The sequence below is a fragment of the Phocoena sinus genome, chromosome 20 (assembly GCF_008692025.1).
Source record: "Phocoena sinus isolate mPhoSin1 chromosome 20, mPhoSin1.pri, whole genome shotgun sequence".
Lineage (NCBI taxonomy): Eukaryota > Metazoa > Chordata > Mammalia > Artiodactyla > Phocoenidae > Phocoena > Phocoena sinus.
In genome coordinates this window covers 32,252,107-32,271,460 of record NC_045782.1, presented here as the reverse complement: position 1 = coordinate 32,271,460, position 19,354 = coordinate 32,252,107, and the positions used below count along the sequence as shown (strand labels likewise).

Genomic DNA, 19,354 nt, shown 5'->3' with positions numbered 1-19,354 from the left:
TTTGGATAGGTTGAGAGGAGAGACAAAGGCAAACTTTGTATGTTAGAGTTAATATAATAGATTACTGCTTCTAATAGTTTTTCATCAATCCCATAGGTAATATTTTCTTAATTTTGTATGTGGGGACATTGAAGCTCGATAAAGTTAAGTGAATTTCCCAAGGTCACACAGTTAATAAGTGGTAGGACTTAGATGTGGATCCAAGTTTGTTTGACTCCCAAGCCCACGTTCACCATTATGTATCCCGTCATTTGATTAGCAGTAAAATCTAATTTTTAATATAAATTGAGCAACAGATTCTTCCTTAGAGATTTATCCATTGTGCTTATTCAAAACTTAATCTCACTGAGGAATGAGAGGCAACTTAGTTGCCACAGAGCAACTAAGCCCGTGCACCACAAGTACTGAGCCTGCGCTCTAGAGCCCGCGAACCACAACTACTGAGCCCACGAGCCACAACTACTGAAGCCCATGTGCCTAGAGCCCGTGCTCCTCAACAAGAGAAGCCACCGCAATGAGAAGCCCGCTTACCGCAAGAGTAGCCCCGGCTCGCTGCAACTAGAAAAAGCCTGCGCACAGCAACGAAGACCGATCGCAGACAAAAATAAATTCATTAATTAATTTTTTAAAAAGTACTACTAATAATTAGAAGTCAATATTACAAGCATAATGACCTGGCCAATTGCTGAACTGGCTGCCCAAGTGACACAGAGTCCCCAGGTAATAGCAAAAGATAAGAGTGTTATTGGCTTGTCCAGTGCCACATAGACACAGTGTTTGCATTCGCATGCAAATGCTGAAGTAGATTCTTCTGGGCTTGTATCTAAGCAACTCTGGCCTAGGTGGCTAAAGTTAATATGTCATAAAATTTGGTGTAGAGCCCAATCTTCCTAACTACAAATGCATTTAGAGGAAATAGCTTTTCCTTCCTGAAAAACAAAAGAGATGTTGGATTAGAGGGCCACGTGAGAAGGCAGTTAAAATATTTTCCCCCACGTGGGCATCATATTGATCAGCTTCTTAAACACTATGACCAAAATTATCCTGATATTTGGAGTTTCTCTGTGCTGCTTTTTGGATGATCTGTTTCTTCTTCCTTTTCTCTGTCTTTAATGAGCAGATAGAGTAATACTGCCTTACCTCAGAAGGTGATTGGATTTTTTTTCTATGTATTATATCAATTTTGATTTGTATTTGGCCAGTGGTATATATTAAATAGCTTATATTTATCTGTAGGTGTTTCATATATATATATTTCTTAATGCTGAGAATCACAAATAGCTGTGTGGAAAGCTTCAACCAGCCTGATTACAGTGGATGTGCAATTGGATTGAGAAATGTGTACTCAGAGCTTATGATCACTGGCCCAGTTGAGTCTGGGTGATGCATGTGGCTTTCCAGGGATGCTGCTATTTACATCTGTTCATGGCCCTTCTTGATGGCTGGCTCCGCAATGAGGTGATATGCAGCAGCCCAGGGATGAGGGACCAAGGCTGCAGATGTGGCTGGGCTCCATTAGGCAGGACCAGGAATGCTCGTCTGGTAGGCTTTGTGTTTGGGGGCGAGTGGTGGTGGTGGGAAGCGGGGGAGACAGAAAGAAACAGGAAAAAAAAAAGAATGGAAAGCATTACTTATCTAGATATAGGGAAGCAGACAGGCAGACATGAAAAACTGCAGCCGTTAACTGGGGAATGAGTGAGTAGAAAAGAAAGGGCACTAGCGAACAAACAAGTAGAAGGAATGACTAGTTCTCATATAGAAGGGGATTAAAAGAGGAGAGGGCTGTGAGGGTTTGGGAAGAGACATGTCACCCCTGCCTATTAAGTCAGTATCATTTATTTGTGTGGCTGGCCAGATGCTACCGAACAGTGCGCAGAGATTTATATATATCATAGTGCAGCATGAGGTTGGTTACTTGCATCCTTTGGTTTTCTAGTGTTGGGAGAAATCAGCAAGAGATGGTCACAAGGATGCAGTGTTGAGCTACAGCAAATTCTTGCAGAAATGGAAGATACCTGAAGCAAGCCTGTAAAGAATGTTGCTATTATTTCTGTCAAATATTAGAGGACAATAAAAGGACCCAGGGTTGTAAAAGTTGTATAGTCCATGAGAGGTAGTCCTCTTTCTGTTCTCCTGTGTGTTAAAGATTTCTTGGAAAGAATCTCACAAACAATATCTTAGTAGACAGGGTAGTAAGGTAGGGCATCCCGGATTTAATTCCCAGTGCCCCAGTATTCTTCCACACATAGCCTGAGTGCATTTAGACTTTGGTTTTTCCATCTTCTTCGAACAGACCCAAAGAAGAAATTGAGACAACTGTGAAATACATATACAGTAAACCAGCTATTCTCAACATAATCTTGGAGAAGTATGCTAGAATATTTGTTCTAGTTTCCCGCAGGGAGCTGGGCTCTTTAGCAATGCATATCTTTACCTGAAGGTTGTGTCTGCGTGCAGTCTGATATCTTCAAGTAAACTGAAAAATAATTCTGCATGTAAGAAGCTTGTATTTATTTGTTTGTTTGTTTATGCCTTTGCAGATTGGCATGGTAGCTTGGAAAATGACCCTTAAAAGTCCAGAATATCCAGAAGGCCGAGATATCATTGTTATTGGCAATGATATCACATACCGAATTGGGTCCTTTGGACCCCAGGAGGATTTGCTGTTTCTCAGAGCTTCTGAGCTTGCCAGGGCAGAGGGCATCCCACGCATCTATGTAGCAGCCAACAGTGGAGCAAGAATTGGACTGGCAGAGGAAATTCGTCATATGTTTCACGTAGCCTGGGTAGATCCTGAGGATCCTTACAAGGTACAGACTAAGAAAAGATAATACTTCAAGTTACCATATGGGGGTGCGCGCGCGTGTGTGTGTGTGTGTACGTGTGTAGAGAGAGGTAGTAGTTTTTTTTTTTATATATAAATTTATTTATTTATTTATTTTTGGCTGCATTGGGTGTTTGTTGCTGCGCGCGGGCTTTCTCTGGTTGTGGCGAGCAAGGGCTACTCTTCATTGTGCTGCATGGGCTTCTCATTGTGGTGGCTTCTCTTGTTGCAGAGCACAGGTTCTAGGCACATGGGCTTCTGTAGTTGTGGCGCGTGGGCTCAGTAGTTGTGACTCGCGGGCTTAGTTGCTCCGTGGCATGAGGGATCTTCCCGGACCAGGGCTCGAACCCATGTCCCCTGCGTTGACAGGTGGATTCTTAACCACTGCGCCACCAGGGAAGCCCAAAATATATACCTTTAAATTATTCTACTTTGGCTTCCAAGACTTATGGTCAGTCATCAGCAGAATCTCTCATATCCTCAGCTTCTTCTCTGATTGTTCTCTAATCTTGCTCTACTTGAAACCTGCCTGTCCTCTGAAGACTCTTCTTCCCCTGTAGCCCTCTTAAATGGTGACTGGTTTCTCTTTCCCTTGTACCACTGAGCCTGGAGGAAAATAGCTTCTCGCTACTGCCTCACTGCTACTTCCAGACCCTCTTCCCTCCCTTCTCTCTGAAAACCCCTGTCTTTGAATCTCATGTCATCAGACTGTGCCACACCATCACTGCTCCTTATTATCGTGTTCCCTACCCTTTGGCCACTCCCTCTTCTTTGCATCTTTTAGTTGCTGGCACATTGTCACTCTCTCCAGTACTACTAGTCCTGTTATCATTCTTGACGATTACTATATATACATAGATGATTCATCCCATTATCTAGCCTCTTGGATCCTTGACTTCCTCTCCCCCAGTGGTCCTGTCCTACATCCCAGATCAGCCTCTCATTCCCCATAATGTCAACTTCAAGCATCCCTTCCTTTGCCATTTCTCCGTCCTATCTTTCCAGCTCACTCTCTTTAGTACCCCAAGTCCAATAATCCTTTGCACTCACCAAGACCTACAACTATTGATCCTGCCACCTATCTTCTACTCTTCACTCCCTCCTTACATACTCATTTTATTCCTATCCAGCCTTAAATCCAAAGTCTACCATAGGCTAATGATCGTAATCACTACCTTTCCCATGCCTTCAATTTCTTTGCTTTTTCTCTTCATTCCGCTTACTCGGTGTCTGTACAGAAACCTTGTTTAAATCCAGCTCTCTCCATCTACTCCTTTTCCCTCACCTGCATAGCTGAACACTGATGGAGAAAAATACACAGTGCTGTTGACTGGTCTTACTTTAAATTCAAGCTTACCAACCTCCTGATTGACAGTTTGACATCTCTCTCCTCAAACCTCCAACACCCTCTTCCTTCATCCTCACTCTTAGCTGATGATGTTGCTTCCCAATTCACTGAGAAAATGGAAGCAGTTAGAAGAGAGCCTCCATGTGCTCCTGTATATCTGCATCTGTGCTCTTATTCTCCGCCTTCTCTCCTGTACTTTGATGAACGGTCCCTGCTTCTATCTAAGGCCAATCCCGCTATGCTTGACCCTTTTCCTTATTGCCAACTTAAGGATGTAGATCAAAACTTCTCCCCCTTCTTTCTTACATCATCACTTTTTCCCTCTCTATTAAATATACTCCTTTTTTAGCACACAGACACTTACCCCTCCAGTCACTAACCCTACCCCATTTTTTCCTTCCCTTTACAGCAAGACTTCTTAAAAGAGTTTCTCTTCTTGCTGTTTTCAGATACTCTTCTCCCTCCCATCCCCTCTGGAACCCATATCAGTTCCCCTTGCACCCTCACCATGCCATCAGAGCTGCTTTTGTCAAGGTCGCCATTGATTCCATATTGTTAAAATCTGAATCTCACCTATTTGACGTTTCAGCAGTATTCCATGTGGTTGGTTACTCCTTCATCCTTGAAATACTTTCTCCTCTTGGTTTCCAGGAACCTACAGTCTCCTTTTTACCCCCCGCCCCAGCCACTCTTTCTCAGTTTCCTTTGCTGCCTTTTACATCTTTAAATGTAAGAGTGTCAGGGGATGATGGAAATGTTCTATATTTTGATTGTGGTGGCGATTACACACAAGTGTATACATTTGTCAGAACTCATCAAGCTACAACACTTAAAACTGATGGATTTTATTGCACATAAATTATGCTTCAGTAAAATTCATTTTAAAAGTATATGGGAATCCTTCTCAAACTCTTCCAAAATATAGCAGAGGGAGGAACACTCCCAAATTCCTTCTACAAGGCCACCATCACCTTGATACCAAAACCAGACAAGGATGTCACAAAGAAAGAAAGCTACAGGCCAATATCACTGATGAACATAGATGCAAAAATCCTCAACAAAATACTAGCAAACAGAATCCAACAGCACATTAAAAGGATCATACACCATGATCAAGTGGGATTTATTCCAGGAATGCAAGGATTCTTCAATATACGCAAATCTATCAATGTGATAAACCATATTAACAAATTGAAGGAGAAAAACCATATGATCATCTCAATAGATGCAGAGAAAGCTTTCGACAAACTTCAACACCCACTTATGATAAAAACCCTGCAGAAAGTAGGCATAGAGGGAACTTTCCTCAACATAATAAAGGCCATATATGACAAGCCCACAGCAAACATCATCCTCAATGGTGAAAAACTGAAAGCATTTCCACTAAGATCAGGAACAAGACAAGGTTGCCCACTCTCACCACTCTTATTCAACATAGTTTTGGAAGTTTTAGCCACAGCAATCAGAGAAGAAAAGGAAATAAAAGGAATCCAAATCGGAAAAGAAGAAGTAAAGCTGTCACTGTTTGCAGATGACATGATACTATACATAGAGAATCCTAAAAATGCTACCAGAAAACTACTAGAACTAATCAATGAATTTGGTAAAGTAGCAGGATACAAAATTAATGTACAGAAATCTCTGGCATTCCTATATACTAATGATGAAAAATCTGAAAGTGAAATCAAGAAAACACTCCCATTTACCATTGCAACAAAAAGAATAAAATATCTAGGAATAAACCTACCTAAGGAGACAAAAGACCTGTATGCAGAAAATGATAAGACACTGATGAAAGAAATTAAAGATGATACAAATAGATGGAGAGATATACCATGTTCTTGGATGGGAAGAATCAACATTGTGAAAATGACTCTACTACCCAAAGCAATCTACAGATTCAATGCAATCCCTATCAAACTACCACTGGCATTTTTCACAGAACCAGAACAAAAAATTTTGCAATTTGTATGGAAACACAAAAGACCCCGAATAGCCAAAGCAATCTTGAGAACGAGAAAAGGAGCTGGAGGAATCAGGCTCCCTGACTTCAGACTATACTACAAAGCTACAGTAATCAAGACAGTGTGGTACTGGCACAAAAACAGAAAGATAGATCAGTGGAACAGGATAGAAAGCCCAGAGATAAACCCACGCACATATGGACACCTTATCTTTGATAAAGGTGGCAGGAATGTACAGTGGAGAAAGGACAGCCTCTTCAATAAATGGTGCTGGGAAAACTGGACAGGTACATGTAAAAGTATGAGATTAGATCACTCCCTAACACCATACACAAAAATAAGCTCAAAATGGATTAAAGACCTAAATGTAAGGCCAGAAACTATCAAACTCTTAGAGGAAAACATAGGCAGAACACTCTATGACATAAATCACAGCAAGATCCTTTCTGACCCACCTCCTAGAGTAATGGAAATAAAAACAAAAATAAACAAATGGGACCTAATGAAACTTCAAAGCTTTTGCACAGCAAAGGAAACCATAAACAAGACCAAAACACAGCCCTCAGAATGGGAGAAAATATTTGCAAATGAAGCAACTGACAAAGGATTAATCTCCAAAATTTACAAGCAGCTCATGCAGCTCAATAACAAAAAAACAAACAACCCAATCCAAAAATGGGCAGAAGACCTAAGACATTTCTCCAAAGAAGATATACAGAATGCCAACAAACACATGAAAGAATGCTCAACATCATTAATCATTAGAGCAATGCAAATCAAAACTACAATGAGATATCATCTCACACCAGTCAGAATGGCCATCATCAAAAAATCTAGAAACAATAAATGCTGGAGAGGATGTGGAGAAAAGGGAACACTCTTGCACTGCTGGTGGGAATGTGAATTGGTTCAGCCACTATGGAGAACAGTATGGAGATTCCTTAAAAAACTACAAATAGAATTACCATATGACCCAGCAATCCCACTACTGGGCATATACCCTGAGAAAACCAAAATTCAAAAAGAGTCATGTACCAAAATGTTCATTGCAGCTCTATTTACAGTAGCCCAGAGATGGAAACAACCTAAGTGCCCATCATCGGATGAATGGATAAAGAAGATGTGGCACATATATACAATGGAATATTACTCAGCCTTAAAAAGAAACGAAATTGAGCTATTTGTAATGAGATGGATAGACCTAGAGTCTGTCATACAAAGTGAAGTAAGTCAGAAAGAAAAAGACAAATACTGTATGCTAACACATATATATGGAATTTAAGAAAAAAAAATGTCATGAAGAACCTAGGGGTAAGACAGGAATAAAGATGCAGACCTACTGGAGAACGGACTTGAGGATATGGGGAGGGGGAAGGGTGAGCTTTGACAGGGCGAGAGAGAGTCATGGACATATACACGCTTACAAACGTAGTAAGGTAGATAGCTAGTGGGAAGCAGCCGCATGGCACAGGGATATTAGCTCGGTGCTTTGTGACAGCCTGGAAGGGTGGGATAGGGAGAGTGGGAGGGAGGGAGACGCAAGAGGGAAGACATATGGGAACATATGTATATGTATAACTGATTCACTTTGTTATAAAGCAGAAACTAACACACCATTGTAAAGCAATTATACCCCATAAAGATGTTAAAAAAAAAAAGTATATGGGAATTGTTGGTGACCTCTAATAAATACAGTATTTCTTTTGGGGGTGATGGAAATATCCTGGAATTAGATAGCGGTGGTGGTTACACAGCATCTGAATATACTAAAAACTACTGAACTGTACGCTTTAAAATGGCCAGTTTTATGTTATGTGAATTTTATCTCATTTTTTTTAAATTATAAAAAAAATGTGAATGGGGACACATGTCAGTGCCACAGAGGCTGTGGCAGGACCAAGAAGTCTAGGACTTCCCAGCCTCAACCCCACAGGGCCCAGTGCCCTCTCACCTGGTGCTGTGACAGGATAGCTTGTATGGAAGGTGAGGTAAGAAGGAAAACAAAAGGCTGTTTTAGGGCTTGGTCCCTGGACCTCTCCTCTTTTCTGTATTCACCTTCCCTTGGTGATCCAGTCTTAAAGCTTTAAATTCCATCTATAAACTGATAAACTTCCAAATTTATATCCTGCCCCTGAACTTCAGATTCATGTATCCAGACTCAACATCTCTGCCTGCACATCTGCCTAAACGTAGCTTCTAATCTTCTTCCTTAAATCTGTTCTTCCCACAATATTCTCTGTCTCAGTAAATGATCTCTATTCCTCATTTAAGTAAAAGACCTTGGAGTTATCCTTGACCTCTCTTTCTCATATCCCACTTCCTCTCTGTCAATAACTCATGTGTGCATCCTGACCTTCAAAATGTATCCAGAATCCAACCATCTCTGAGCACTTCCACTGCTACACAGTAGTCCAAGTCCCTGCCACCTCTTACTGCATTTATTGCATTGTTTCCTAATTGACATTCCTGCTTCTGGCCTTGCCCCTACCCCTACCCAAAGTCTACTCTCAACAGAAAATGGAATGATCCACTTAAATGTAAATCAGATCACAACTCAAAACTTTCCTCTGATTAAAACCCTTTAAAGGGCTTCCCTGGTGGCGCAGTGGTTTGAGAATCTGCCTGCCAATTCAGGGGACACGGGTTCGATCCCTGGTCTGGGAAAATCCCACATGCTGCGGAGCAACTAAGCCCGCGCACCACAGCTACTGAGCCTGCGCGTCTGGAGCCTGTGCTCCGCAACAAGAGAAGGCCGTGACGGTGAGAGCCCTGCGCACCGCGATGAAGAGTGGCCCTTGCTCACCGCAACTAGAGAAAGCCCTCGCACAGAAACGAAGACCCAACACAGCCAAAAATAAATAAATTCATTAAAAAATATATATATATACGTATATATATATATATATATATCTTTTTTAACAAAAACAAAACCCTTTAAAGGCTTCCCAGCTCACTCAAGTGAGGGCCAGAAACCATACAGTTACCTGCAAGGCCCTCCCTAGATTGGCCTTCCAGTACCACTCCGTTCTTGTTCTCTTGCTGCTCCCACCTGATTCCACACTGTGGCTCTACCAGCCTTTTCACTGTTTCTTGAGCCTGCTGGACACACTCAGCAGCTTCACACTTGTGGCTCCTTCTGCCTGAATGCTTTTCCCCCAAATATCCTCATGTCTCATTTCCTCAGCTCTTCAGGTCTTGGCTCAAATGACATTTTCATTAAAGCCTTCCCTGGCTATTCTTCTAAAAGTTCAACTCTGCCAACTCTCCTGTCTCCTTCCTCTATTTTATTTTTTCCTTAAACATTATTCCCATTACACTGTATGCTTAACTTATTTATTTTGTGTATTTTCTGACTCGCCTACTAGAAGATGAGTTGTACAAGGCCAGGAATTTTTGCCTGTTTTGTTCCTTTGTTTGTTCTGTGTCTTAAACAGTATCTTGCACATAATAGGCACTCAGTAAATATGTGCTGACAGACATACTACTGACACTCAGTGCTACAGGGCATTCTCGTCATAAGTCAGGCAAAATCAGTGGCAAATTCAAATTCATGTCTCTGGCATGTTGTGCTCCCCGTGGGACAAATTCAGTTAAATGGTGGACATAATTTCTCATAGTATTTTAAAAGTTTTTCTCTGCTTCCTTTTTTTTTTTTTTTCTGAGTGACTGATTCACTTAAGGTGAACACACATATTAAATAACTAGTTTCTATGTGAGTGTGTACATGAATGTATAAAAATAAGTCAGTTATGAAATGTTAGTATAAGTTTTTAATGTACATAGGGATTAGAATTTGTTTATTTAGAAAAGCAAAAGGTATGAGCTCAGTGATTACTGATCATTAGCACTGCATAGACTTCTGATTTTAAGATTGAATATCCTAGTTTTGTGATGTTCTCAATTATCCTTGACCCGTCTATATGTTGATGGTACTATGAATTTGAGAAAATGAAGAATAGTAATTCATATAATTCTTTAATTTTGTGTTGATATCTTTAATAGAGGTGTCACTAAAGATTAGAGAATGACCCTTTAACCTTGATGAAAAGGAAATGAGTGGAGTATACCTGGAGTTGTAGCTACAAGATACCTTGTTTCAAGGACACAGTCAGTGACTGCAGAAATAGGCACTTCCGTCTTTCAAAGAACTGTCCGTGGTAGTATTCTATGAGACAGTAACTCTGAGACACGATTTGGAGATTTAAAGCCAGCTTTGGAACAAGCTGCATTATGCATGCCTTGCTGGGTCTTCTGTGGTGATGGCAAATAATGAGTTGAAAACTATTTGTGTTTCCCACAGGGATACAAATATTTATATCTGACCCCTCAAGATTATAAGAGAGTCAGTGCTCTCAACTCTGTCCATTGTGAACACGTGGAGGATGAAGGAGAATCCAGGTAGGTATTATGTATCAGAATAATTTGGCTGTGGATTAAAGAAAGGAGAATATGATCATTTTTTTCTCACTGTCCTGCTGATCATGACCTTGAAGAGCAGTGAAGATTGCTTGTTGAGTAATCTCGAAGCCTTAGGTTTGTATCTCAGCTGTACCACTTACTAGCTGAAAGACCTTATTATTGATTAAGGTTTTTAAACTATATTTATAATTATTCATTTTGAAAAGTTGGAACATATAAACAATTATGAAGAAAAAGTAAAAATCAGCTACAGTCCTACCAAGAGATCACAGTTATTAATGTATATTATATTCTTTCTGTCATATATATATATATATATATATATATATATACACACCTTTTTTCCTACATAATTGGGATCATAATAGAAAAGGGCTTTTGTAATTTGTTCTTTTTACTAAATATTATTTAGGGAGAAATTTTATATACTCTTACAGTATTATTTGAGAATATGATATTTAATGGCTTCATATAAATCATTATAATGAATATATCATATTTGAACATACAGACTATCCCAGTTTTTACTGCTATATCCCTGGGCTGGTCATTCTTTTATGTAAACTTTGAAGAATATCTCTGGCTATTCCCTTTGGGTTAAACTCTAAAAGTGAAATTACTGGTCAAAAAGTATGTCCATTTTTTAAAAGACTTTTTTGGATAATTTCAAATTGTCCTCCCAAGAGCTGCACTCCCACCAGCAGTATATGGTAGTGCTTGTTTCCCCTCTTTAATTTTTCTCCACCCTTGCCAACAGTGTTTACTGTAAATTAATAAAATAGGATAAAAACAGCAATTGTTATTTTAACTGATATTTTTGATCCCCAGTGAAGTTGAACATTTTTATAATCTATCTGCAAGTATTTTCCAGAATGTTAATAAGTTGCTCCAATACCATTTATTGAATAATTCATACTTTCCTCACTTTTATAATAATCTTAACTCAATTACCAGGCTTTATATTCTGTTTTTCTATTCTTGGACTAATGCCACACTATTTTAACTACTTTAATGGGCCAGAGTTCCTCACATTCTTAATTTTTCCCAAGTTTTATTAGCTATTTTTGTCTTTTTACAGATAGGCTCATTTTTTTTTAATTCCCCAAAACTTTCCATAATGATTTTGATTCAGATTGCATTAGGTTTATAAATCAATTTAGGAAGATCTGAGAGCTTCATAATATTAACTCTTCCCAACAAGAAACATGGTATGTTTTTCCAGTTATTTAAGTGTATTTTTTTAAAGTTTTATAGTTTTCTTTTTATAGATTATGCCAGAAATTCCCACTCTTTCTTGGTTCACAGCACCTTTACTGTCTCTGTAATTTTTTCATAACACCTTTAGGCAAAAAGATATGCCTAATATTTCTGATTAGTAAGGAAGCTGACCCAGACAGCTTCATAAGTATTTATGCCATGAACAACGTGGGTTTGAACTGTGCGGGTCCACTTCTGTGTGGACATTTTCAACAGTAAATAAAACAGTACTATACCATCTGTGGTTGGTTGAATCTACAGATGTGCATCCATGGATATGGAGGAACCATATATATGAGGGCCAACTATAAGTTACACTCAGATTTTCAACTGCTGAGGGTCGATGCCCCAACCCTGGCATTGTTCAAGGGTCAACTGTATAATACACATAACTGAAAAAATTTTATTCTATTCTTAAATAATTACCATTACTTACTAATGGGATATTTGCATCCATACAACATTGCAAACCTTGGAATCAGCTTGGACATAGCCACCGTCACGTTTTGTTCTGCACTAATTTTTGTGTAGAACTTTTTTTTTTCCCCACAGAAACTGAAAACCCAGCTTTGCAAAGATAGGACATTGTCAAAAGGAATGTAGCAGTACCTCATGTTAAACCATGAACTACTTAAAACTAGTAGTTCGCAAGGCATCCAACAGATATCACATATCATAGTGTTTCTCTCAAAAATCTGAAATATCCTTCAGTGCACCTGACAGTTCACTGTGGCATCCATCCCAGGATGTTTTGGTCTAGAGTATAGGTACGGTGGGATTTTGCCAGTTTTTAAATATTCCTGTATGTTTTGCATTTTTCTTGCTACTCTGAATGGGATTCCCACCCCACCCCCGCCATAATATTTTTCAACTCTTTATTACTGGTATCTCAGAAAGCTATCGATTTTGTATATTGCTTTTGTTAAAGCAAGTCAGTTTTCTTCTCTGAGCTTTAGTTTCCTCATCTGTATGATGAAGATCAAGTTATCCAATATATGTAAAGCCCTTAGCACAGAACTCAGCACATAGTAAGCAATCAAAAATCCTGGGTATCATTATCTATGATAATGGAGATGATATTCCCTATCACACTGGACTGTTGTGAGGATCAAAAATGATATACATGAACATGTTTTGTTAATTATATTACACTACACGAAGATTTTTATTATAAGTAACATTAAAATTTGGTACTACTTTGTTTTTTTTTTGGCCATGCCATGCAGCACGAGGGGATCGTATTTCCCCCAACAGGGATTGAACCCGTGCCCCTTGCAGTGGAAACGTGGAGTCTTAACCACTGGACCACCAGGGAAGCTTCCCCTGGTACTACTTTAAAGAATGATACTCTTAAAGGTAGAAGGCTCAGATCACAGAGCAGAAAATGGGAAATTTTTAATCTTTTTCATATAATACAAGGGGAGAAGATGCCACTTAACAAATCACAAACACCTGTGAAGCAGTATGCACTCCTGAGGAGGGAAAAGATCTGCTTTGCCAAGAAGGCTGACTGGGCCCATGAGTATTTGTGACTATATGGCATGTGGGCCTTATTAAAAGAACACATTCCCCCCACCACCACCAAATTAATGTGGCTCATTAACCCCTTAAGGGAGATTAGCTTTACCTGTAATGTAACTATACTAGAGTCTAGATACAGAGCAAAAGGAAGAATTGGGGAATTATTGTGAGAAGGGATTATTGGGAATCTGGGAAGCAGAAACGCAAAGCCACAGACAAACAGCAAGGGCAAAGAAATGGAATTGATGGAAGGCTGGAAGTAGGGAACAGAAATATGGGAGCAAAGAAATAAATAGTTTAAGAGCCACTATGGGATATTTATTTATTATTTCTATTTCTAAAACTGTGCCCAGTGCCGAGCCTTAAGGGTACACATGGAACAATAAATAATATATGCCCATCTCTACTTCCAACTTTGTATTTTTCCTTTCTTTTATTAGTTGCATTCCCCATCTCCCATTTCCCATTATCAGCTATTACTCCTAATCCCCTGCCGAGAAGACAGATGGGTGGCTCCCTTTGGATCCACAGGATGCTTTCTGTACAACTTGTCCAGCATTTCACTTCTACACACATTCCCCCTGCCCCTCCAGAGGACTATGCCAGGAACTCTCGTGTATACACTTGATACTCACAAAGGAGCAGGGATAGAGTGCACTATGTTGACCTTCCCCTTCATCCCTGTCTTGGAAAGAGAGAGGATTTTTGACTTGAGAAATTGGGCTGAGTGTTCTCACTGTACCCCTGGATTTTTTTTTATTCCTATGTAACATTTATCTAAAATTGTTGATTTAAAGGCTGTTGCTTATTAGAGAGAGATACACATTGACCCTGCTTTTAAGAAACTTGTCCTAGAAAGTAAAAGAGGGTATCTAACATCAGAGCGCCACCTATGTGTCAGACCCTCTCCTTGCTGCTTTAACTTTCATGTCAACCCGTAGAAGTGGATACTATAAATCCCATTTTACACAAGTTACTATTATCCCTAGAGTCACACTGCTGTATGTGTCAGAGCAGGGATTTAAGCCTGTCTACTTAGTTCCAGATTTTGCTCTTTCTGCTATACCATATTACTTCCAGACAAAATAGGCACCAAGCTAAGAAGGAAAGATATATGAATGAAGAGTATAAAAAAAAAAAGTACAGACCTGGTATTAAATATAAGCTTTCAGTATGCTTTTAGCAGCCTATTAATGGTGGTTATTCTTTTAATGGATTGTTGTTAACGTGTTTAACCTGTATAATTTGGCATGGCTGTATCCACTAGGTACAAGATAACCGATATTATTGGGAAGGAAGAGGGACTTGGAGCAGAGAACCTTCGAGGTTCTGGAATGATTGCTGGAGAATCCTCATTGGCCTATGATGAGATCATCACCATTAGCCTGGTAAATCTTGCCAGAGCATGAGATGTTTGAAGAGCTGACTAGGATTTGTTTTTGCTCCCATCCCCACTACTTAGTCCCAAATGGGAGCATTTCTTAAAAACTGTATATCGACAATTTGATTTTAATTGTGCACGAAAGTAGGAAGGCAGAATAATGTAAATAATTGAATTTCCCAGCTAAACCTAGCACCTCATGTTAGCCTTTAGTTTAACTTCTTATTTCTCTAAGTATTTTACCAGAGTATTAACAGCTGAAATTTCTTCTCCTCTTACTGTTTTCCTTGTTCAAACCTCTAGTGTAGATGCCAAACATCTGTGAAATAAACAAAAGTGTAAGAGAAGTAAAGGGCGTATGATCCTTTAACTGTCTGTTACTTGAATCGTTGAATGAATTCTGTACCTTCTTTGCTTTAACCAGGAAATTGTGTTTTTGTATTGTTATTAATCAAACAGATTTCCTAAAAAAGCAATATTTTTTTCCTGTTAATGTGGATTTTACATATCTGTGCCTTAGTTATTATAGCTAGGGAGGGAACATAAATAAGTGACATGTCGAATTTATTCTTTCTTAAGGTTACATGCCGGGCCATTGGGATTGGGGCTTACCTTGTCCGACTGGGACAGAGAACCATCCAGGTTGAAAATTCTCACTTAATTCTGACAGGAGCTGGGGCCCTCAACAAAGTAAGTTTCTAGGGTTTGGGAGAAGTATGTGAAGCCTTTGGAGGATTATTGTGAATTCCTAGCTCTAGATCCTGATTGGGAGAAGGCTTCCTCAGTCTATCTCTTCCCCTCTCCCTCCATCTTCCCTGCCCATTCATTCATTCAACAAAATGAGTGTTTTGAGTACCTACTATGTGCCAGGCCCTATTCCAAGCCCTGCTATGTAATAAACAAATCATATAAAACTCCTGCTGTGAGGAGTTTACATTCTGATGTCCTTCTAGAAAGACAGAATTAATTGAATGCTTCTGTTCTGCCCTCCCTCCCTTTTTCTCATCTGTGAGCGAGGGATGTGAGATCTATTCCCAGACATGGAGCTACCTCTGAAACATCCCCTGAACATGTTGAGGGTATCAAGTTTTAATGTTTTGAGAAATTTGTGAAAGCACCTCTGAAAAGGAGCACATATGATGGTCCCCTGTACATAAGGAAGTACTTGGTAATTATTGAGTGGAAAGATGGGTGGATGGATGCATGGATGGATTGTTGAGAAAGAGTATGATGTGGAGATTATTTTCCTTTCAAAAGAAAAGCTTGTGCCTTTTTTTTTTTTTTTTAAAGAAGGTTCAACTTTTTTTTTTGGCTGCGTTGGGTCTTCGTTTCTGTGCGAGGGCTTCCTCCAGTTGCGGTGAGTGGAGGCCACTCTTCATCGCGGTGCGCGGGCCTCTCCCGTTGCGGAGCACAGGCTCCAGACACGCATGCTCAGTAGTTGTGGCTCACGGGCCTAGTTGCTCCGCGGCATGTGGGATCTTCCCAGACCAGGGCTCGAACCTGTGTCCCCTACATTGGCAGGTGGATTCTTAACCACTGCACCACCAGGGAAGCCCTGCTTGTGCCTTTTCAATCCAAGCTCATAGTGGCTTTTCCAGAGAGGGAAAAAAAATGGATAGTGAGGTCACAGCTTGCAAGAGTAAAAACTATCTAAGAATACCTGAATATACAAAGGGCAGTGTCATTCTTTTTTATTTTTTTTTTGATTAATTAATTAATTTAGGCTACATTGGGTCTTCGTTGCTACGAGCGGGCTTTCTCTAGTTGCAGTGGGCAGGGGCGGTGCACAGCCTTCTCATTGCGGTGGCTTCTCTCGTTGCAGAGCATGGGCTCTAGGCATGCAGACTTCAGTAGTTGTGGCACGCAGGCTTAGTTGCCCAGTGGCATGTGGGATCTTCCCGGACCAGGGCTCGAACCCGTGTCCCCTGCATTGGCAGGCAGATTCTTAACCACTGTGCCCAGGAAGTCCCCGACAGTATAATTCTGACTTCTTTGCAGGCATAGGAAAATTATTTTCTCTCCAGAGCCAGGAATATGTAATTGTCTGAGGCTGGCTGGCTGGCTGGCTGGCTGACTGGCTGACTGACCTCGTACAACTCGTATAACCCCTCAACTCCTCAGCTTTCTTTATCTGTCAAAGGGGGATGATAATTTCCACCTCTAAATGATGCTGTGGACATCAAATGAGAAAACATAGGTAAAAGCAGCTAGTAGTTGGCACAAAGTGTTGGCTCACATTACTGTTTCAGCTTCCTTTTCCTCTCCCTTTCACGGTTTGGTGATTGTGCTTGCGGAGCTATATGCATGCTAAGTTGTTTACTAGACTCACGCAAACTGTTTATGAAGCCTTGGCTTTCAAGTGGAAGGATGGGAATTAAGTGTCCTATCCTATCATTCCCATTTAGAATAAGTTGACACTGCCATCAGTCCAATTAGCTTTTGGGGATGTCAGAAATGAGAATGGTGTGATGTGATAAGTTTGCTCTCTGCATTCGTATAAACTTCGTGTCCTTCTCTGGGCTTGCCTTTCTCTCCAAGGAAAGGCAGAGCAGGGCTAACAACGGCAAACTTGGATGTCCTGCTCTCTTTTTGGAGAGTAGCCTGGAAATAAAGATTGTGAACTGCCTCTACTGAGGGAGATTATTGCTGCAGGAGAAACTTACTTTATTTTTAAGTTGTTCTTTTGGATACCTTCTTAGGATGAGATATTGAGGAATGCTGAAGAGAATTGTAGATACCATTATCTGTGAGGATAGAATTTAAAGAAGACACCTGCATTTCCATAACGTTCCCGTACCTGAACAAAGAGCTGATTTCTGAAAAGTATCTTGTTACATTGAGTTTTTAATTTTCTCCCTGATATCCAAAGAATATTCTGAAAAGCAAAGGTGGTGGTGGTGTGTTGTTGTTGCTGCTGCTGGGGTTTTTATTTGTTTGTTTGTTTTTTCCTAAAAACTTGCTAGTTGAATTTCAATCCTGCCACAAAGAAAGCATTAGGGATTTTTTTCTTAAAACCCAGCTGAATTGTTGTGATCAAATTCATTATATTCATCTTCCTCCTAGTCTGCAGAGCTCCTTGTTAAAGAAGTCTAGTTGTAGGGAAAAGACAGTAAAGCTGTAGCTGTAACTTACCCCACAATGCTCATTTCCAGAAGGCTGCGATCATTTGTAGCTGAAGGGAGTGATCAGTTATAGGGGTTACTTAAGCCTGCTCTGCCCGCTTCACTGTCTTCATGTCACTGCCTCTTATGTGCAGCCGTGGTGCTGGAAGACCCCCGATTTCATGCAAACTGATTAAGAATGTCCTGTCTGCCCCTTTGCCTCTCAGGTACGAGAAAGGAAACCAGAAAGGAGCCACACGCTCGGACTGCCTCTTCTGCCTCCCTCCTTGTGCACGTCCTGCCTTTGTCTGCACTGGTGTCTCTTTGCACATCTGCCTTTTCTTCCTATAGAAATCTCTGTCTCTCATCCTCTGGGCATGTGTCCAGGTCACTTTGAGTGCATGCCTCTTCCTGTGTAAGTGCTGGTCTCTTTCTCTTTGTGTCTGTATCTTGCGTCTAGATCCCTCTTTCTCTGTCTGTGTGCCTCCCTGAGTCTCCATGTGTGAGAGTCTTTGTGTGTGTCTGAAACCCTGTGGAGACTCCACAAGCCCTGACCATCTAGCTTGTCGTATGCATGTACCTGTGTAAAGCGGGAATGTAGGCGGTGTATGCGAGCTTTTAGGCTGTAAACATTTGACCCCTACCTTTTTGAGTCTTCATCCTTTATGTTAAACATTAGGGTGAAGAATAAGAAGGGAGGTGGTTGTGCAGAGGTTGTAGGGGGAAAAAAAAATCTGTGTGTGCAAGTGCCGATCCCGTTGACCCCTTTGAAAATTGAAATAATGATAATGCGTGTCTCCTGACTGCATCAAAGTATCAGCACATCAAAAGCCAGGAGGCATGAAATGCAAATGATAAAGTGAAAGCAGATGGATTGTGCATGATCGCCTGATGCCCAATGAATTTTAAAAGGTGCCGGTTTGCAAGGGCGGGTGGGGGGACTGAAATAAACACGTTATCCCTGCAATTCTTTTTTGTTCTTGACGCTCACTCCTGACAATATTTGTTCACACTTGAGTGAACACCCACTTCATCTTTCTCTCTCTCTCTCTGTCTCTCCCTTCTTCCTCTCTCTTCCTCTCTCTCTCTCTCTCTCCTCTCTAACTCCACCCCCCAGCCCCCACCCACCTCTTACACGTCTCAGGTCATGTCTCACCGCAGCTCTGGTGGAAATAATAAGATATAAACCACGAGGTTGTTATTTGCATAGAAATAGCATGGAGCCCCAGGCAGCAAGGGAGAAGGACACAGGGATCATTTGTCTAAAATTTTAATGAAAACTTTTGCTGAGGCAGAGATTTTTTTTAAACTTTCTTTCTCCCTGCTTTTCTCCTCCCCTCCTCACCCCATCTCTGCTTTGACTGAACATAGTTGGATGTGAAGAGAAAGGTTTGTCACTCCACATATCACACTCCCGTGATGCAGCCACATGTAAATTGTTTGTTCCTTTAATAGATACGAAGCTGGAGAGACACGTATTCCCAACTTAATACACTGCATGTACGCATCAAGCTTTTATAGCTACTCTCCATCTCAGTG

The 19,354-nt window shown here is 40.5% G+C and overlaps 1 protein-coding gene across 5 annotated transcripts in view; it reads left to right on the top strand.

Moving 5' to 3' along the window:
- The window catches only part of ACACA (acetyl-CoA carboxylase alpha), a 234,806-nt gene that overhangs the window by 160,183 nt on the left and 55,269 nt on the right, over nucleotides 1-19,354 (top strand). For all 5 annotated transcript variants that reach the window (XM_032617795.1, XM_032617792.1, XM_032617791.1 and 2 more), the window contains 4 exons: nucleotides 2,541-2,810; nucleotides 10,437-10,534; nucleotides 14,601-14,721; nucleotides 15,294-15,404. In XM_032617795.1, coding sequence (XP_032473686.1) covers nucleotides 2,541-2,810; nucleotides 10,437-10,534; nucleotides 14,601-14,721; nucleotides 15,294-15,404 — 600 coding nt within the window. The remainder of the gene's footprint in view (nucleotides 1-2,540; nucleotides 2,811-10,436; nucleotides 10,535-14,600; nucleotides 14,722-15,293; nucleotides 15,405-19,354) is intronic.